This window comes from Patella vulgata, chromosome 6, assembly GCF_932274485.2.
Source record: "Patella vulgata chromosome 6, xgPatVulg1.2, whole genome shotgun sequence".
Classification (NCBI taxonomy): Eukaryota; Metazoa; Mollusca; class Gastropoda; family Patellidae; genus Patella; species Patella vulgata.
The window spans coordinates 16,297,546-16,319,806 of NC_065884.2; the positions used below are offsets into that span (position 1 = coordinate 16,297,546).

A 22,261-nucleotide genomic window follows, 5' to 3' on the forward strand; every position below is an offset into this window, starting at 1 on the left:
TGGAATAAATTACCATATGGAATTATCTTGGAAATATATTCATACCTAGATGAAAAGGACAGAACTAAGATGGCGAGGACGTGTAAAACGTTCAATGCGGCATTTCATTCACCTATTCTCTGGAGAAAAAAGTATGTTTTATTTGCCGGTATACGTTCCCTTGAGACAGCTTCAAAATCACGCGTGTTCCTTAGTAAGTTTGGAACACATATCAGACATTTAGAAGTGGAATGTGGTCACCCGACACTACACAGTGCTCGGCCAATGGCCCAAGCCGTGGAAATGTTCCTAACACATTTGTCAAAGGTTCGAGGAACCAAGATTTTGTCTTTAAAAATAGATTACATGGATTTCTACCATGGATGGAGATTCTTTGAAATGTCGAGAGCAAGACTGGTTGGTGCCCTGTGTAAGTTTATTAGAAAACAACGACATCTTCAATTCATTGATATATCTGGGGCACAGATAGATTTTAGAGACGGTGGTCGAGTTTTGAAAGCATTAGCTGCGTGCCATGCCAAAAACACACTTCAGACACTACAAATGAAAGATTTTTTTGAGTTACGTTACATGGCACCACATAATGATAGTTTTCTGGCGGCTCTTAGAAAGTTTACCACTCTGAAACATTTGTATCTGAACTTTATTTATTTGAACCAAACTGTCTTGGATATTCTGGGTAAGAAATTAGGAACTACTTTGGAGAGCTTGCGGCTAGTTATTGATTCATCTGAACCGCAGGGTCGTGTTCTTTCACATTATGATTGGACGAACTTTAGAGAGCGTTCACCGAATTGTAAAGTCATTTTTCATTTTTTGGGAATGATGTCACAGATTGAATACACGAGCGCCTTATGTCGCGGTGCACAAGTTGTGGAAGTAGACATACTAAGCTGGGAAGGATACCCGAATGACCTAGAACCCGATACAGAAAGGATGTCAGAAGTTGTGATGCACATTGCTAATAATTTTTACAAAGATCTTGGTAAGTAAATATAGTCAATGGGTTTCTGTCGTGTTCTGACAAGCAGGGGTCATTGGACAGGGTGATAATTTGAAAGTTGAGTTTCAGAAGGGTCTCTAGTGCTGTCAACAGAACCATATTGTTATCGACGCACCATGCCACTGCTAGTCATTATAAAGCACACCAATAGTAGTTACAAACGCCTCTTTCTTTTTACCGTTACACAATAGTCACAAAAAATGCTATTATAGAGCCAATAAACGGTCCGCCGATTTTGCCGAAAAGCAAACTTGTATTGTTCAACTTCTTTAATGTTTAATATGTTTTTTTTTGTATTGTTCAACTTCTTTAATTTTAATATGTTTTTTTTTGTTTAGTTAGATTTCGGATATCGATAGACCACACCTCCGAGGATCCTCTTGATAATTCTCTCATCTACCTTCTACAGAAATGTACTAAACTGAGAGAATTTACCATAAATGCTGCCATGACCTTAGCCACAGTTGATACCATTTGTAAATTAGCAGCACAGAGAATGCCTAAAAGTAAGTTATTTAACATTTTTCGTATACTATCTGTATACTATTCCAGAAGTACCATAAACCATAGTCGGCTTAACCGTTTGAAGGGGGGGAGGGTGAGGGTGAGGGTGGGGGGTAACAAAAAACCATAGGGTCCTGTGCGGTGCAAAGACCCCCACCCCGCCCCCACCCCAATAACAGATTGGGTAGGCCTACTACTATATCCAGCGATACTTTATGTAAGATTTCTTCCAAGATGACTGACTATTCGACGTGTTATTATATCAAGTATGTAAGCTAAGATTGTAGAATGCAAACTAGGTCATATCGGGGCGAACATACTTATCATTTCAATAAATGGTTTGAACTCAATGTGTGAAACCACAGAGAAAACACCTCCGACGTTAGGCACGTATATATTCGATCTCATGTCCACCCACGACCCAACGCGTCATTTTATAAATAAATAAATAAATAAATAAATAAAATTTGTAGCGTTTATTTCTATCTTTCAGTTTTAGATCATCTAGAATTACGGGTCCGAGGATTGTCACCAGAAAATACATCACAACTGGCACTTATCACGCAGGCGTACATGAACCAGATAAACACACGGCAGCTGGAACTTCGTTCAGATTAAAATTGATAAGATGATTCGAAACGCAGGGTTCTCAAATATGCATGGATTCTTGATATTGCCCCAATGTTAGAAACTTACCGCGCAATGAAAATAGCAAATGTATGTTAATAGTGTAAACAGAGTTCCTGACAATATGCAAACTTCATCATGTCTAAAAATGTAAATAAGGAAATATTAATTTAACTTTTAAAAGAAACTTTAAAATAAATCCAACATAAGAAAACTGAATGCCTTTATAAGATCTCCACATGGGTTGAATTCAATCGGAATTCCTCGATAAATTGCAGAAATTCCCAACGAATTTGTAGCTATCATGCTTCACTGAATATGGTATTGTACAATAGGATTGTGTTATTATCTGGAAGACTGTTGTGTCACCGGAAGACTATTGTGTCACTGAAACATTATTGTGTCGCTGCAACTCTCTTAGCAGACCCAGTCCTTAGTATTTTTTTTTATCATTCTGCAATTTCCAGTTTATTGCAGAAATATCGAATATTTACACGGTCTTAAGGAATACCATTCACCATCACAAATTTCCGCCCAATAGAATATTGAACAGTGCGCAGACGATATCATTTCCCGCCACATCATTAAATTCTATTCCTTATCTACCGACCTTCGTTTGATCCATGTGATTAAAGACATCGATAGAGTATAGACACTAAACATATGTTTATTGATAGCAGTTAATCCTTATTTCGTTGACAATCTTTGTTTTTCAATTCTATTAGCGATTTTTCCAGCCCCAATAATCCTCAATGACGACACAAGCATATACACTGTAGCTTTACTGTTAAGACGCTTCCATTTGGCTAAGCTTCTGAGAGCTACGTCCATTGTGCTGAGATCTCGTTTTTGTCCAGCAATGTCAAATGCTAGAAATATACAAAAAATGTAAATATTGAATTAATGCACACACAATTCCGATAATAACCAAATAATTCTTACAGCAATTGTGTGAGTTTCGATTGAAAACGACCGTCACTATTACCGGAAAAATCCCGATGATCTTTCTCGGCCAACACCGGGATCGAACCCACGACCCCTAGACTAGCTAGTCAGCGTCTTATTCACTTAGTCACAGGCTGAGACAGTTCCTGGGAGTTTTCCAGCCTTGTCAAATTTGCAAGACGACGTACGAAACTATCGCTCGAAAACCAAATGATCGCTATAGCTGTACTGTCTCCGGGTCTCTTAGTTCAGAATGGTAAGACTCACGGTAACAACAAAAGCGGACCTTAAATTTTCGGTTATACATAAGGCTACGCGATAAATTTAATAGAATCCCTTTTTTGTTACTGAAAATATAGAGTGGTCGCTTTTTATCATTCAAATTGTGAACAGCAAGGGAAGGCAACTTTGCTTGGGAGCATAATAGATCGCATGGTAAATCAAATTGGTTTGCGTGAATTATGGGTTAAGGTTACCTTCTATGTCTTGATTCCTGATATTAGAATCTCTAGCTGGTTGAAATGGTAATTCAAGGTACAGTAACGGCCATTTATATCCAATGTGTGCAGCAGCTATCTTACATGCATCACCAAAACCATCTGAAATATTCAAGCAGCTTGACTAATAAATCAAATTAGGCTATATTGTATACCAGAGTTCCATTTAATAGCGTATTGTCGGGCATATAAAAAATTTCCATCAGGGAACCAAAGTAGCATTCTTTCGCTGGACTTAAGACGCAGATTGAACAAGCACAAATTCTGAAAACTGTACCCGTTTGTAATTCAAATTACCTCTGTTTCTCGGGAGGTTCTGCCAACTCAAAGAATTAATTTTTAGTTCCAAAATTCAATACATTACAAACAGGCCCCTTAGAAATTGGGTAGGGACTGTATTTTGCTCATTGTATTTGTTAACTTCAACTCACCTGTTATTTCAAATTTCTTGCCCGGAGAATAACTTTCAGCAAATATCTTCTTCAGGGTATCGGGATGTAATTTTATAGAACGAATCTTTTTCAAGCACTCGATTTTCTTCCTCAGCTCTCTGTTTTCGTGATGATTTGATTTAAGCTTTTCTTCTTTGACTATTACTTCTTTAGAAATGTATTTCTCAGATTTGATGCTGTTGTCGCACAACTTCTGTAACCTATGGACATCTTTTTCGATGGTTTTTCTCTCAATTTTTGTATTTTTTAAGTTCTTTTTGGTGTTTTCTAAGGTTTTCTGTAATTTAATAATTTCATCTTGAACTATAGATATTTTAAAAAGTATGTTGTTCGAAGCCGATGGCGAGTCTGCTTGTTCAAAATAATGTTCCTCGTACAACGTTTCCATTTCTTTCTGTTTCTTTGCAACGGTCAGTTCCAGTTTTTGCTGCTTCTCCGAAAGAGACACTTCTTTTTTTCTGAAATATCTCTTATTTTCAATAGTCTGGTTAAGTCTTTTGGTTATTTTCGTTGTGCTATAATCTGTGTGCTTCAATTGATGTTGAACATGTCCTGCTCTAAGTTGCTGTTCCCGCACTTCTTTTATTTTGTTCAGTTTTTCAACCATTAACGCGTTCGCTTGATCATGGAGTTTTCTTGGATAAGCTTCATCAGCGGTAATCCAGTTCTTTAAAGCGTTAGCAATTCTGGGAAACATTTTCAAAGCACTTCGCATGCAGTGTAATATATTATCATACTGTCTTTTAAAGTTCTCGAAGCTGTCACCACAATAGATAGCATACTCCCGAAGAATGTCTTCCAACTCGGCCAAAGTATCTTTAGCGATTCGACGCCACTCTACAATATTGTTTTCGTATTCGTGAACACATTTAATCTCACGATTTTGAGCTTCAGAAGCAAAACTTAAGCAATATTTATCAACGTAATCATTTAAAGCCTCTTCTAGTTTTTCCTTCGATTTTTGAACTAATACGTCAAAGGTAGAAGTTCTTTTAAGGATGACATCCATTTTCTCTAGTTCGTCTTTCTGAACAAGTGAAGCCGTGGTTCGACAGCGACTTAAAAACTGATCGAATTCCTTATAATCCTTAGCTCGCGCTTGCTTGCCCGTTTTTTCGTGAACATATCTGATCAAATCATCTGTTTCAATTCCGAACGTATTTCTAGCATTCCTGAAATGTTTTTCTTTAAAACATTGTACATCTTTCTCAGTCGAATGAATAAGAATCATCGCCCTTCTCCGGGCATTTTCTAATGATGTAGGTATAAGGACGTTTTTGGGTCGAAGAATATCAGGGGTCGGTGGCCTTTTTGGTAGAGTATGAATTTCTGGTAATCCAGTCCATCCCGTGCTATGTCTATATTTCACGTGCAGAGGCATCCTCAAGGTTCTTAATTAAACACAGAACACATTTTCACCAGTAACTAGGCAAGAAATACAATTAATATTTCTCGATAACTTTGCACTACTATAATAACAATAAACTGTCTAAAATTAAACGCGTTTCAATAGGGTATTGCCCATGTTATTCAATCCAATACTATTACTAACCATGACAAAGGTAGTTAAGACATATACTATAGTATGCGACCAACGCGTTCTACTAATATACAATTGTATTCAATTTTGTTATTTGATGAAAACAATTGTACAAAGTTGTTTCAAGCGAGGCTTTTTTTTAATAAGGTGTGGACACCCACAAAGACATTTTTTATGTCATTCACGAAAATACACAAAGCACATTATACAAATATGCGTTTTGTATTTAAAGAGTCGTGTATTCGTATCGAAGAATTCGATCAAAGATTATAATCAATGACAATATTATAAGGATTTAAAAAATACTTATATATAGCGAGCTTGCCGTATACGAATCTAGTTAGAATGTCTCAGTTTAAAAGTTGCGGTACTTCTCTATACTGTAATCCATTCTTACCTACTTCTAACCTTGGTCCTCACATTAGAAAAAGGTATGACTGTAGTGTAATGGCGTATCCGACCATTTAATTTAAAGCTGATTGATCAAACTCGACAACACATTTTGTAGTTCCTTAACACAACACATTTTGTAATCCCTATGACACTGAAAGAGGCTTCGTCAAATATTTACGTTCAAACTGAGAAACAGGTTAGTTTGACGATAATTTAAGCGATCATATTTCCAACGCATAAAGCTTTGCCTAGTCTTTCGGTTGCGAAGAAAGAGACACTGAGGTCCACTAATGTACACGTTGACCCCATGACATTAAGACTTCCATAAAGTTCGGCGGCGACGCCAATGCCCGGACAAAATTCGACTCTCAGGCACTGTACACGTGACTACAGAAAAAAGAACCCTATGTTAGTCCCAAACTGACCAAAGCGTTGTGTTGACGAGACTTTAAACTCCATTACAGTGTATGATTTGTCTTGAAGTAAATGAAATCTACAGGACAAACATGGCGTATGAATGAATAGCGTATCATAGCGATGTATAAAGTTTATTGTTGACTTATACATGTAAAGATATAATGTAATGTTATACTGAAAAGCAATTCACAAATTATCATAACATTAAGGTTACCTAGAAAATGTGGGCTATTATTGGTACAAAATTACATGTCTACTCGATACAAACTAGGTCAATTCGGGACTAACATGGTTCAATTGTATTTCAATACTTCGGTTGTAGGCCTATGTAGAGGTTTTAGCTGTGGGAGCAAACCGATCAAGGATCGGAGAAAACCCAAGAGGTTCGACATGCGACGACTCTTCTTCCTGTCACGTAATGAGTATCGTTCACTCAATATATATAAGCTAGGTCATTTCGGGACTAACATGGTCCAATTGTATTGCAATAATTCGGTTGCATGTAGAGGTCTTTAGCTGTGGGAGCAAACTGGAGGATCTAAAGAAAACCCAAGAGGTTGGACATGCGACGACCCTACTCCTCGTCACGTACGGAGTGTCGTTTACGCCATACAAACTAGGTCATTCGGGACTAACATGGTTCAGTTTATTTCAATAATTCGATTTCACGCAATGACCTTTAGCCGTGGGAGGAAACCGGGGGAGCCGGAGAAAACCCACGAGATTGGACACGCGACAACCCTATTACTTGTCACGTACAAAATGGGTATTGAAACCACGCCAGTTGACTCAATGACAGACCTCGTGATTTAAAGCACATCGTATTTATAGAGTGAAGCAAACTTTGTCTATAGACCACTTGTAATAGCGGAAATGTACCTTTATTCTGATAGCTGCTCGGATGTATGAGTAGGCCTATTTCCCTTTCAGCATAGGAGTAGGGGGGGGGGGGGTCAATCTCAGTTTAAGCGTGTGTATGTGGTGTGTGTGTGTGTGTTTCTATTTGCCCGAAATGTTTCTTTGTCAACCTAATTTTCAGAATGAATCAATCATTATCCAAAACGATTTTCCCCACAAATGTTATTGCGCGAGGTCTTAAGTATTTTAGTATTTAAAGCGTAAACCGTGAGCAATATCATTTTACAATTATACTTCTATGATATATGGTGTCATTCTCTAATGTTTGTGCCCGACAAACGGAAATACATTGCCCGAAAAAATGGATGGTTCACCGAAACTGGACAGCACCCACCCCTTCCGGCTCCTATATATATCAGGTATTAAACAGCAAGGAAGCTCACGCGGATTTTTCCGGGTTGGCTTTGGTTGAGAATGTAGGAATGGGTAATATGCTAATCTGTTAAAAAGTTTGATGATGAGCTTCGTATAACACTTTTAGTAGAATTTTTGCTCGTGAAATTAATGATGGCATTATATTGTATTAACTATTGTTTTGGCAAGTTGTGGGATTCAAACATATTCACATGTACTTAAAATACTTAAATCAAACTAGCGAATGAGTGACAGATGGGTAGATAAAAAAGAGTTATAGAACCAAAACATAGCTGGTTCTATATGTCAACAACATGATAACATATCTCATGAGAAGTTTCTCCAGTAAATTTCCATTACCATATAAGGGTGGGTTTCGACGTCATTCGACTTAATTAACCAATAGCTCTAATTAATTACATCATATTTGACCAATGAGATAATTGAACGTCCAAACCCCACAGCTACAAAATTATCATATTTGTGAGCAATCTCCAGACAGCAGCTTGATTCCAGAAGGGGAAAGATGTAGCAATTTCTATCAGCAGACTCGCTCATATCGAGTCTGGCTGGCTAGGGTTTGAGAATGACTTTGGTATTCTAATCTATACTATGTTTGTATCTATGTGTCCGGCTATGCTATATAAAATGTAAAAACGAACTGTAGCATTGTTATTCCTGGAAAAACAAACGTCTTAAGAAAACAGTAAGAGGTAAACACACAACGTGAAGCGGAAGTAAAGACAACCAGAGACAAATTCTAGACGATCACAGGGCTACTAAGATATGTACATGTAGTAAGAAAAGATGCATGGGTCGTACGTAGGATTTGGCGACCGGTTTCCAACTCCCGCTCTCCACGTCTGACAGAAGGCCCATGGTGCTACATTCGTCATTTAACAAAGTTATCCGAGTATCCATATTCAGATTACACACACACACACATAGAATTAAAAAAAGATAACAAGATATATTTCATATTTTATTAACATTTTTAAAAAAAATACTTTGTAATTATTTCACACAAAAGTTCAGGTTCTAGTTTCAAGTTTTGTACCAATTTCTAGACTTCTTTTAACTATATATAAAGAGAAAGAAAACATCTTTAATCTTCTTCATAGCCATCTGGTAATGGGGTGGCATGCTTGTTGTGGAATAAAGTGTGATTTCCATCTCCCCAGGGGAATGGCTGGAACAAAAAAAAAAGCCAGCAAGATATTATTATTTTCATTCTATTCCTACATGGCCACCTATCTCTGTGGTTAGAATGATCCCTGATTTACTCTTAGCGCTAACTAACTAGTCAATAATAATCACATTAAAATATTCAAGTCTAAACATCAACTGGGATAATGATAACGGAAACATAAACTGACTGAATTACAAAAAGATTCATCTTTCCGAAAAAGTAGTACAAGCTTAGGGTTCCATGGGCGAAGAAAGAGTTCAAAACGCTTGGAAACAAGACTCTAAATCAAGTCTAACTTTAACCATTTGGTTACGTGTCCAGTAAAGTTAATGTAACGCGAATGATGGAATTAATCATATACAAGTTTCCGGAAATATTGAAAGAGTATTATTTATAAAAAAAAAACCGATCGCAATTATTATATATTATATTTATCTGTACTTTATAGACTATATTGCCTGTACGTTATAGACTATATTTACCTGTACGTTATAGATTTTTACCTGTACTTTATAGACTATATTTAGGTGTACGCTATATATTACCTGTACGTTATAGACTATATTTACCTGTACGTTATATATTACCTGTACGTTACAGATTATATTTACTTGTACGTTATAGATTATTTTTACCTGTACGTTATAGACTATATTTACCTGCCAGTGCACGTTATTGATTATTTTTACCTGTACGGTCTATTCTTTTTATTTTAGAATTCTCTTGCGTTACATGTACGTTATTGATTTTTTTTTTACCTGTATGGTCTAGTCTTTTTCTTTCTTAGAATTCCAACTGGCGAGGGTTCTCTTGCGTTTACACATAATCAGATCCCGACTTGCCATCCTATCCGAATGACTAGACGATATTCCTTATATTACGTTACATCAAATAGACCTACCTTGGTTCTAGTTCTCAAGTGCTCATATTTATGAAATTCGGGTGGTTCTTCATGGTGGTCACCAAATACAAAAGCATTGACATATGCCACACCAACAGCGGGTAGAGCTACTAAACCTGTTAGCATCTTCCACTTTTTTGCACCACCTAAAACAACCAAACATATCTTAAGGTAATCAGTCTTTCGGTGGCGAAACTAGTTGAGGTCACTAGGTCATTGCTGAAATATGAACAGGTTTACACAGGTGGAGGGGAAGCGAAGGCCGGTGATTTGCTATCTCAGCATCCAGGAGGATAGACCATAATTATTCAAAAGGTCGCCCTTTAAATATTTCTGGTATGCACTTAGATAATTTGCCACCACCAAGAAGTGTCGCCTCGGGAATATCCCCCCCCCTTCAGCACCCCCCTGTGGGGGCCCTGTGTTCATATACATGTACCCACATAACATTGACGGAACACTGTCAAATAGAAAATGAAAGCGAGCAGTAAGCTGGGGGTCATAGAATGTCTGGATGATTTTCTTATTCACATCCAGATTTATTAGTACAGAAACTTATTATACTAGTAGCGATTTATTGTTAATTTTATATTTTGGTAATTCTTTCCTCTCATTTGATGAGAAATTTTATATTTTTTATTAGGGTACATTCCATGTCAAGTGGGCCAGGGGTGGGAAATCGACCCCCTCGAAAGAATCTGGAAAATATATATGTTATTGTACATGAAAAAACTAGAAACTATGCAAATTTTGTGGTCTGTAGCTTGAAAATTGACTGAGATACTGGCATTTGAGTTTCATGAGTTACCTGATGAGTTTTGGAAACAAAATATGTACATGTATCAATAATTTACTGTATCAGTAAGTTTCAGTGCAGATATACATGTACAGCTCAGATTTGGTTGTCTTAAAGAACTTTTTGTGTAGATTACAGGTGAGTGGTGGGGTACGCATGCTACTTGGTCATAAAAACCGAAAAACAAATTGGTGTAATTGTACATTTTCTAGATTTTGTAGTGCTCCAAAGATTGCCGGTAATACTACATAGGAAACATATGAAAAGGCACCAGTCTTCACTAGATTCCCAGACAATTGGCCTCGAATATGGTTTTAGACACAAATTTTCGAAAATTGCCTCGTATTGTCGAGCCGATAGAACCCGGTAGATGAGCACTTGGTGTAATTATAGTTTGTACTAATGTCTCCAATATATGTTAAAGCCATTCTTGTTCCATGCCGTCTAGATATTTTTTCAATTTTTTCAAAATCTGTGTTTTGGGTCAATCTATGTCAATTATCATATTTTCGAGCCGACTGAACCCGGTAGATGAGTACCAAACCAGCGGCTGCCAGGCAGGATACGCCCACATTTTCGAGAGGTGGATAGAGAACAAGCTAAAAAGAAAGTGATTTTTCGTACAATCAGGGGCCATAATTCAGGAAGTTACTGTCCGATATGCGCGAGTATGGAAAGGAACCGAGATCTTTGGGTTATAAACTTACATTTCAAGTTTCATCACAATTGGATAAAAATTGTGACCTCTATATAGGGTCCACACCCTTGATGTGCCATATTTTTACGCTATTTGAGAACGAATTGCGGACATTTTGTCTGTCAGTTTTGGGCCGATTTTCACGAAATTCGAACTCAATCATCCTTAGGGTTTAACGGTGATATAATAATAAGTTTTTCTCAATCGGATAAAATTTATGACCTCTATTGGGTCCACAAGCTAAAATCGCAATTTTTCGTATAATCAGGGGCCATAATTCAGGAAGTTACGTTCCGATATGCGCGAATATCGAAAGGAACCGAGATCTTTGGGTTATAAACTTACATTTTAAGTTTCAACAAAATCGGATAAAAATTGTGACCTCCATAGGGTTCACAACCTTGATATACCATATTTTTACGCTATTTGAGAACGAAGGGCGGCCATTTTGTCTGTCAGTTTTGGGCCGATTTTCACAAAATTCGAACTCAGTCACCCTTAGGGTTTAACGGTGATATAATAATAAGTTTTTCTCAATCGGATAAAATTTATGACCTCTATTGGGTCCACAAGCTAAAATTGCAATTTTTCGTACAATCAGGGGCCATAATTCAGGAAGTTACGGTCCGATATGCGCGAATATCGAAAGGAACCACGATCTTTGTGTTATAAACTTACATTTCAAGTTTCAACAAAATCGGATAAAAATGTGACCTCTATAAGGTCCAAAACCTTCATATACCATATTTTTTACGCTATTTGAGAACGAACGGCGGCCATTTTGTCTGTCAGTTTTGGGCCGATTTTCACGAAATTCGAACTCAGCCGTCCTGGTTTAACGGTGATATAATAATACGGTTTTTTAAATCGGATAAAAATTATGACCTCTATAGGGTCCACAAGCTAAAAACGCGATTTTTCGTACAATCAGGGGCCATAATTCAGGAAGTTACGTTCCGATATGCACGAATATCGAAAGGAACCGAGATCTTTGGGTTATAATCATACATGTCAAGTTTAAACTAAATCGGAAAAAAATTGTGACCTCTACAGTGTTCACAAGCTAAAAACGTGATTTTTCGTATAATCAGGGGCCACAATCCATGAAGTTACAGTCCGATACTTGTCAATATGGAAAGGAACCGAGATCTTAGGGTGATAAACCTATATTTCAAGTTTCGTTGAAATCGGATAAAAATTGTGACCTGTAGACTGTTTACAAACAATTGTGGACGGACGTCCGGACGGACGGACAGGGGCGACGACAATATATGTCCACATGAAAATGTGGGCGTATAAAAATCTGGAACTTGTGTAATGTAGTTTCTATACTAATGTCTCTAACATAATACATTTGTTAAAACTATTCTTGTCCCATGCCATCTCAATATTTTGTCGATTTTTTCAAAATTTGTGTTTTGGGTCATACCCCCTTCGATTTTGCTGAACTTTGGTTTACATGTTTATCATGGCTGAAAAAGCTGATATTCCTAATTTGAGCTTGATTCAACTATAGGTTCCTGAGATACGGTCCTCTCAATTTTGGGGATTTCGGCCAAAATGGGCGTGACCGCTATTATTCAAAAGACCGTAACCCAGTAACCGATAGGTCAAAATTGATGGAATAACTATTTCTGGAATGGGAAAGGGGATGTCTTGCTTTTTTCAAACATAGTTATCTATCTTTAGATAGATGGCATGGGAAAAGAATGGCTTTAACATATGTTGGAGATATTAGTACAAACTATAATTACACCAAGTTTCAGAATTTTAGGTGCTCATTTATCGGGTTCATTAGGCTCGGAAATACGTGGTAATTTTTTGAAAATTTGTGTCTAAAACCACATTCATTTTCTTGGAATCTAGTGAAGACTGTTGAGTTCTCATATGTTTCTTATGTAGTACTACCGGCAATCTCTGGATAGGCCAAAATATGGGTGTATAACTATTATCTTGTAGCTCATGGAGCACTAGAAAATCCAGAAAATATACAGTTACACCAAATTGTTTTCGGTTTTCATGGCCAAGTAGCATACGAACCATACCACTCATTGCAGATTCGTAATCTACACACATATATTGCCTGTATATCTTCACTAGAAAGGTAAAAACAAGATAGCTGAAACACGAGTAAATGCTCGATTTCCCAAATTTCTGAAAATTGACCCACTTGACATGGAATGACCCATGACACTTTTCCATTTTATGAGAAATGATGAAATTTTATGAAAATATAAATGGTTTATACTCTACGGTCCCTTCGGTATCAAAACATTTACTTTTTATTCGTTTCTACGAATCGTGTAATGAGCTGTTTGTTGATGGTAAAATTGGATTTTGTATTCAGGTCCAGATATGCGCCACAAATAACCATTGACACCCCGATTTTTAAAATTTTCTCGGAGGACCCCCTCCTAAATAAAAATGCTGTATCCGCCACTGCAGTGTCTTTACATGGCAAAATCTATTTGTTAAGGCCAGCTCAATTTTTGTCAATGTCTCCAAGATGTAAATAAGGTTAGGGCATGTGATTTTTGGCGAGAGAGAGAGTGAGAGAGAGTGACAGACCTTATGATACAGCGCGCACGTGCTAACCATTCGGTCACCCCCCACCACCGATTTTTGGTGAGATTGTAGGTTAGCGAGTCGTTTATATCAACATTATAATGTTCCCGATCAGGTGTCCAATCAACAGATTTAAAATTTACATGGACAAATAAAGAGATTGGATTACACATTGTCTTAAAGAAATCACATGAATAGAAGTTTGAAATTAGACGATAGACGAGATTAACAAATTTAGAATTTTGATACTCGTTCTCCAGCCATTTTAATTAATGCTACGTAATTGGCTAATGGGGGTACCATAGTATTTAAAGTTTAAAGGGACAATAACACTCTTGCTGGCTTGACAGATCCAGAAAATAAAAAAAATAGCCTTATTCTAAGTACTAGATGTGTTAGTGTCCTACCTGTTGTGTAAATTATCCATTAAATCCTATTTTACTTGTCCAGAGGGTTCAAAAATATTTTTAAATCCAAGTCACATTTGAAAAGCTTTACGTCATGGTTTTCAGATCATTTAATTGAATTTTTCCATTTTTTTTAAATTAGGTGTGTTAAGATGAAATTTGTATCATCATTTAATTGTAAAATAATTGTAATGTTTTGTAAAATAGTACAAATTTGTTGACCAGAATAAAGATTGGGACATATTATTCAGTTACAACAAGAGTGGTATTGAGCCTTTAAACTAAAAGTTTGCACGGACTAAGACGGTAAAGACCCAAAAGCCTTTTAAATTCGGAGTTGGACATTTTGGTCTTCGAAGGAATTATTAGTGAGCAGAAATTCGCCCATGTATCTGTTATCACTCGTCATTTCAGTCAGCTATATAGAGGCATAACTCGTATTTTCCTTTTGCGTTCGTCACTTCCGATTGTTGAAGCATTGATTACGCATCTATGGTAGCAATGATCTCTAAAATAATATTTGGAACGTGTTTAACCAGTTCTATCACGTATGTGATAATGACTGGCACCAATATTGTCCTTTAAGACATTGCGTAATATATTGAAACAACAACCCGTGACTACGTCACTTGTGTTGTTTCAATATATTACATAATGTCTCGCTCTCGACCATTAAACCACACTCATTGTCCCCGTCATCAAAACCTTGTAATTACCCTTCAGGTCTAATATTTGGAGATCATATTTTACTAACTTCAAGGGATTTGCTCGATGAGTCATAATAAGGATGTCGTCACTTCTATCCACATTCTTTCTCTCCGTCCGGCATAAGCTATTAGTCCTTTTCGCCATCTATCAAAACCACTTGATGAATGTCAATAATTTAGGTTTGGTCGGTATGTTACCAGTGTTGTGTTTATTCAAATTTGATCAAATTAAGTTTCCTGTCCCACCGGGACTCGTCGTGAGCGCCTTTACTTACCGGATATACCCACCACATTAATATATGGAGGGTAGCCATGTCTGTTGATACTTTTCCCTTTATCTTCAACACAAACACAAAAATACCTACATTCTACACTGTACGTAATGTTCATATCATTTATACATAGTATAGAATTAGGAAAGAAACATTTATATTTCAATTTTTTTATTAACATTTTTTTTTTAATATTTAATTATTTTACACAAACAGTTCATGTTCTAGTTTCAAGTTTTGTATCAATTGGTATATTTCTAGAATTTCTTATACTATAAATAAACATCTTTAATCTTCTTCATAACCATCTGGTAAGGGAACAACTTCTTTGTTGTGAAATAAGGTGTGATTTCCATCTCCCCAGGGGAATGGCTGAAAAAGCAAAACAGAATCCAACCCAAATCAATTGGTAACATATTCATATCTGACAATAAATGATAAATTAATTTCTTTATTGAAAGCTTTTTGGAACAAAAAAAAGACCTTTAAGAAAAATTGTAGAAATTAAATATGAAAGTTCCAAAGTACAAAAAGATAATTATGAAATAGTCTAGTCCAGAATAGTTAACTCTTTCTCTATATTTTGGGACTAACATACTTCAATTTGTTTCAATAATTCGCTTGCACGCAGGGGTCTTTAGTAGTGGGAGGAAATTGGAGGACCTGGAGAAAACCCACAAGCTTGGACAGGCAAACCTACTCCTTGCCATATACAAGCAGAGAATTGATACCTGACTCAACAATGACAGACCTTATGATGCTACGTGCACCGGTTAACCATTCCATCCTGGTGATGGCCGAGAAAGTTCCTCCTGGTTTTCCAGTCTGGTTTCTCCTTTGTCAGTGGCAACTAAATGGTGCAGGAAGGAGGGCCAAGCATGGAGATGGAGTCGATCAATCATTCAAATGGTACGGAAAACCGAGGTCCTGCCTACACATTGGGGTAGGCAGGTAAAATATCCCTAAAGAGTACTGTATGACATATGCCCATTTTCACTAGTGACTACCCAGGTTGGTTCACATTTAGCAAGTATTGTTAAACCCTATTTATTTAAATACCTTTAAAAAAAATATATAACCGACTTTGATTTATTTTTTATGAAAATCTGATTAAACTAAATGTTACATTACACAAGCCTACCTTGGATCTAATTCTCAAGTGATCATATTTATGAAATTCTGGTCGTTCTATATGATGGTCACCAAATACAAAAGCATTGACATATGCTACTCCAACAGAGGGTATAGCAACCAAAGCTGTTAAAAGCTTCCACATCTTTGCACCACCTAAAATATCCAAATTGATATCAATTAGAAAAGAATGTAAAAGTGAATAATGTATTGTGATGATCCCACCTCCCTTAAATTAAGAGCTCATTTCTCTGAAATTTTGTGCTTCATTGAATTCACATTTCTCTAGTTATCCTACAAGTGCCATGCAGTATGTAGGACCTGGTAATAAACATGGGACAAAAAAACAAGGCCCTGTGTACACGGTAGCGTGAATGTAAAAGATGAAAGAATGAAAGCTCAGATGGAGGTTGTTTTGCCTCAAGGAAGCTGTAAAAATAGCGTCTATTTCTTAAAAAGTGGAACTGGTAAATGAATGTATAAAGTTTGCCACTTGCCAGACAAATCTATTCCAAAATGTCTCAACTCCTTCCCTAGCTTTTGGATGGGTATTGCTCAAGGTTCAGCTATTTTATAATTTTTATTACACAGATTGTCTTACCTATAACCTAATCACTGAAATGATCAATATTTCAAGCGTCTCGGAGCATTAACAAAGAACTTATTGGCCAACGAAACTGACAGAAAGATGGGAATATAAATTCTACCTAGGCCTCTTCCTTGTTAATTCTCTCTAGCCAGCTGTGATTATGACAAGTACTATATGAACCTGATATCGAAGTCTCTGAATTGTTGTACAACTGTCCAGTGTCCAAAGAACATGAATAACAAATTTCTTGTCAAGTACTCAAATTGACAGAACATCACTTTAAGAACAACAACAACACGACTACCAAATGTGTGCAACCCGTTCCTGATTCTAAAATACCTTTCTTCATTCTACCTCACTGACAGAATGATAATTAACAAAGGAACTACTTTAGTAAGCAGCTACCTGAAATAACCAGATGCTGGGCCTGATTAAACATCGACAAATATCCCTTTACAAATGGGTTACAAGGATGATAACCTGAAAAATACCCTATTTTAACCGGCTATACATGCATGGTGTATTGTCTCAATTCTAATTGCATCAATTAACACTTGAGGAATATTGGGCCATATCCATCAATGAATATTCATGAAAAGTACTCTACTTTAAATCTGATTCTTATAGGCCTATATTAAATACAATTAATAAAATAACAATAATGCCTCTTTAAAGAGAACTAGATTTTCCACTCTCTTCAGTGGTGTAATACTTAAAGATGGGTTCCCAGAAAAGTATTTATCGGGTGGCATAGGCGTACGGGGAAATTTTTGACTGGGGGGGGGCCCAAAAAATGTAGTTAGGTTCTTAGTATGTTACATAATAATAATAAATTCGCTGTTAAATTGGACACATTCAAGAACACAATATCTTTTTTTATACAACTTTTACAAAATACAATTGTGTGCCCAAATTTTCCCAGCATTTGGTGCCCAAAATGGGGGGGCGGCCGCCCCCCCCAGCTCGTACGCCTATGTCGGGTGGTTATTTCCAATAAAAGTATGGTAATTTTGGTATAGATGTAAAGTAGAGATATCCAATCTTACTAGAAAAATACTGGATTCCCCGAATAACACTCATGGAGTGTATACAGACAAAAATGTAAGGTTCGCCCAAATTTTCCCAGCATTTGGTGCCCAAAATGGGGGGGCGGCTGCCCCCCCAGCTCCCCCAGCTTGTACGCCTATGTCGGGTGGTTATTTCCAATAAAAGTATGGTAATTTTGGTATATATGTAAAGTAGAGATATCCAATCTTACTAGAAAAATACTGGATTCCCCGAATAACACTCATGGAGTGTATACAGACAAAAATGTAAGGTTCGCCTAATCAACAGCCCATTGATTAGGAATTTCTGCACGCGTGATGTGAAAGGTCACATGTGAACATTGAGCGCTTGATGTACAAGTTGATAAACTTTATGAAGAATTAGACGTACAACACTTTTCTGAGATAAAAATGACGGAAAAAGATGCAGGTAGTGGATAATCCGAGAATTTAATTAGGATTCGATATTTGTAAAAATAGTAAGCGATTAAAAACAACACCGTCTTATGTATGCAATGAATTCTCCTTTGACTTCTAAGAGAGGTAAGTCACGTGACGTAAACATGACCTGGTTTGATCGAATTTTTATAGCAGGACATTCCTTCGCAATTACAATGTTTGAGAAGGATTTGAAGCAAAATTATGACAAATTAATTAGTTTGAATATGTTTTTAGTCCATATATCCATTAAATCACCCAGTTTGTTAGCGGGAACCCATCTTTAAACATCTGATTGATTTTTTATGTAGAAATTACATCTTTTATTATCAACATTCATATATTCAATAAATCAATAATTTCCTTTTTTATTAAATAAAATTGGAATCTATAAGTGGTGGGTAGCTGTCTTAGATTTCTCTCACGAAGCTACTAGTTTAATTCTTATGCAAACTCATCAGATTTAAAGTGTGATTGTGCGTCTGTTCCATTTATATCATCTTCGAAGAACGGAGCACAGTGGAAGTCTCAGGTGAACCAGAGCAGTCTGTAATTATGTGTAAACAGAAAGTCGGCTCAACAACTACCCTCATCAAAATGCTCATATTCGTAGACTCTAAACTCTCAACCGTATTGACTGTATTGTTTATAACAAGTACACATATATATGGGAACTATTTGGACTAATTTATTAAACATACATTATGCAAGAGCTAAATCTGCCTATTGAATTGCAGGTCTTTCTTTAGGCCTGAAATGTTATCTAATAGTAAGTGCAGGAGGACCTCACTACACGTAACATAAAATCTACAAGATAAACCTGCCGACAAGACAGAAAATAGACATTGCACCAAATAAACAGATATCAAATCAAGTGAATGGATCTTGGGGCCAGCCGTAAGCGTTCACTGCGCTGTACAGTCCCGGGCCTGTAGTGACAGAATTCACTCAAATTTGAAAACAATCAAGACGTAACCGAAATAATGTATTAATTAGACATTAATTAACTTATCCAGGCCATAATCAACTCTCGATGGCATAAGATTTCTCTGATATTAAATAGATTAGAACAGTTCAGCCATATTCTGATTTAAGCTAAAAATAGAGGAGTGAGACTTAGCTTCGAACAACCAGTACGGTGGTTGAAATAATTGCACACGTCTTGTCAAACCTTCAAAGGCTAATATCTTCGCTCGCAATAGAGTAATTTGAATGAAATTTTTAAATTATTCATTTTACATTATCTATTTCTGAACTATTATAGCAAGAATGGCTAGCTCTTTATCTAAATCTTATATAATGTATCTTTAATATCAGAAATCGGCGTGGGCTGGCCACCACTAACATAAATTGGAACTTGTCTGGACATTCATTCTAAGTCTATAATTAATCACACTTTTTTATTAAAGTAAAGTAATTAAAGGATTTATATAACATTGTAGACTGGCCATCAGCCTTTGGCAATACCATCTATTACATTAACATCTCAAAGGTGTCACTTACTCATGTGAACTGCTGATTCAAACAAGTGAATTAAGCCTATTTTCCTTAGTAACGATTTGGAATAGTAACAGAGGCGTGCCTTCTGTCAGTAATACACAATCAACAAAGCAAAATTGTAATCTGATCAGGATGATAAATCCCACCTAAGCATACTATACGCCAAGGACTGTACAAACATTCCTGTATCGCTCAATGGTGCTACAGCAGGGGTGCTATTTCAAAATTTTGCTCGTCGGCTATTTTTAGTTGGGGTTAATAGAGGCCAGAATAGGTCTCATCTATGTACACGAAAGTAGCATACCGATATTCCAATGACTATGGTATAAATATTGGCATAAATATCCTAAATGACTTTAGGACTTTAGGGACAAACCGAAATTAACTGAGTAGTCCCGATTTGGTCTTCCTCCAGATGGACCACTATGGCTTTTTGGCCTTTTAAGTTGGCAAAGTTAGCTGACAGTTGGTTTGCAAATGATACAAATGTAGAAGTAAATTTACAAATAATAACCAGCGACTCATGAGAGTGGGATCTATACATAATAAATTTATCACTACAACCATTTTTCCAGCTTCCTCTTTTAATCATGTTAATCCTAGAAAAGATAGGCCTACTACTACCCTGCCTGACTCCGGTACATGAAGAGGTATCTCTCTATATACCAGCTACAGCATAAATTCAGCAAAGAACTGTGAAATTTTTCTAAAGGAAGAAATTGAGATATACAGGTACATGTATTTCAGTGACTAAAACTAGTTAAATTTAAATGTGAGTGGAGGCTTTAGGCACCTGTCATCCTACATGTAGTCCCAAGCAAATATCTGAAGCATCGACATTTGGAATACTCGCTACTCAGTAACCAATTGTCAACTGGGGTAAGGGGATGAGCTTTTTGACTAAAAATCGCCTCATGTCTGGATACACCTGTCTGTGAAGATATGGACGTCTTTAGAGACAATGAATATTGATAATTTTGTTAATTAATCAATTTCCAAAACACATATACAATTAAGTATATATAAACCTACCTGACATCAGCGCAAATGATCTCAGGGAAGATGTTTCTAGGCAGCCATTATCATTTCAAGTAGTAAAGCACTCGATCACATCTAGAAGGCAGAGCTAAATCACCTGTTGATTTACAACAGCCAATCAAACTGCGCGATTCAGACGTTATGAAGAGCCATGGCCGGTCATGCGAGTACAAAATCAACGCTTGACTTACTTTTAAACAACAATATTTGCGGTTGTGTGCAAGTTCTTCCATTACTACATTGAACGGGGTCTGTTCAATAATCTAATCTATTAAACACAACATGCATTGCCCTTGATAAATGAAATGGTTTTGCAAGGTACCGGGTATGTGAGCTAAACATTTAAAGTAGCATTGATTTATAATATTAAAAATAACCATGTCTGTCTACGTCTTTGCATTCAGTTGAAAAACATGCTACATTATGGTCATACAATCTTTTCAAATCTGCACATTTTTCAAATAAAATGTTTGAATCATATATGTTTTTATGGTAAGCGACGTTAAAATTAAGAAGTAACAAAGTGTCCATCAGTTATTAAGACTATCACAAGTACCAGTTCATATACATAACAGTCTTCAACAATTGAAAGACTGATTAATGATGACAGCTTATTCCGGCTTATTGGCATTGCAACTTGAAAGGTCTCAAAAAAATAGCTAAAAATTAAATACACATTGAAGAAAATCTTAATGTTTTATTATTATGGTTGACAATACGCGCCCCCCCCCCCCTTCCCAATGCTTTTATTTGTGCTTGATCTAGCCCTTAATCGTATTGGGGTTTTTAATTAAGAATTCATATTGTTTTATTATATTGATTATTGTCATTATTGAATGTACAACTGTCAACTGTGTGCGCATATCCATACATGGCCTAACGCCCTAACCCTCCCTCTGCCAAACATCTGTTAAAATCCAGCAGTGGGACGCAGCGTGCGGGCAACATTTCGGTCCAGGTATGGCCGTCATGCATGTTATTATTCATGTCCTGGCCCATGGTCATTATTCATGTCCTGGCCCATGGTCATGACTGAGAGTGAGACTGAGATTTCCTCAGGCTCCTGACACGAACTTTGTCATGTGGAATATTAGTCAATGTTTATTTTGTGCAAAACTATTCTACACCTGTTCTTTTTAAAATTCAGTTTACCATATCAAACAAATAATTACTTTACCCGAATGTTCCCCAGCAACAGCCGAAGGACCAGAGGGGGAAGACGACGCGAAACGACGAAATACGACGCTCAACTTCGAAGCCATTTTACTTGAAGGTGACTTCAGATTTTCTATGTATTCCGTATCGATTCAATGTATGAAACGAAATATGTGCATT

The 22,261-nt window shown here is 36.6% G+C and overlaps 2 protein-coding genes and 1 long non-coding RNA gene across 3 annotated transcripts; 1 reads left to right on the plus strand and 2 right to left on the minus strand.

Moving 5' to 3' along the window:
- The first annotated feature begins 282 nt into the window (after positions 1 to 282).
- LOC126823674 (uncharacterized) lies at positions 283 to 2,202 on the plus strand. The gene is made up of 3 exons (XM_050552647.2): positions 283 to 985; positions 1,342 to 1,509; positions 2,001 to 2,202. Exons 1-3 carry the CDS (start codon positions 283 to 285, stop codon positions 2,123 to 2,125), a joined length of 996 nt encoding a protein of 331 aa, XP_050408604.2. The 3' UTR covers positions 2,126 to 2,202.
- LOC126823660 (centrosomal protein of 128 kDa) lies at positions 1,969 to 6,468 on the minus strand. The gene is made up of 3 exons (XM_050552625.2): positions 4,008 to 6,468; positions 3,556 to 3,678; positions 1,969 to 3,003 (listed from the first exon to the last, which is right to left on the minus strand). Exons 1-3 carry the CDS (start codon positions 5,407 to 5,409, stop codon positions 2,822 to 2,824), a joined length of 1,707 nt encoding a protein of 568 aa, XP_050408582.1. The 5' UTR covers positions 5,410 to 6,468; the 3' UTR covers positions 1,969 to 2,821.
- A 2,151-nt stretch (positions 6,469 to 8,619) lies between these two features.
- LOC126823679 (uncharacterized) lies at positions 8,620 to 22,239 on the minus strand. The gene is made up of 3 exons (XR_007681243.2): positions 22,104 to 22,239; positions 9,741 to 9,886; positions 8,620 to 8,839 (listed from the first exon to the last, which is right to left on the minus strand). It is a non-coding gene; the product is annotated as an uncharacterized LOC126823679 (long non-coding RNA).
- Between the last annotated feature and the right edge of the window lie 22 nt (positions 22,240 to 22,261).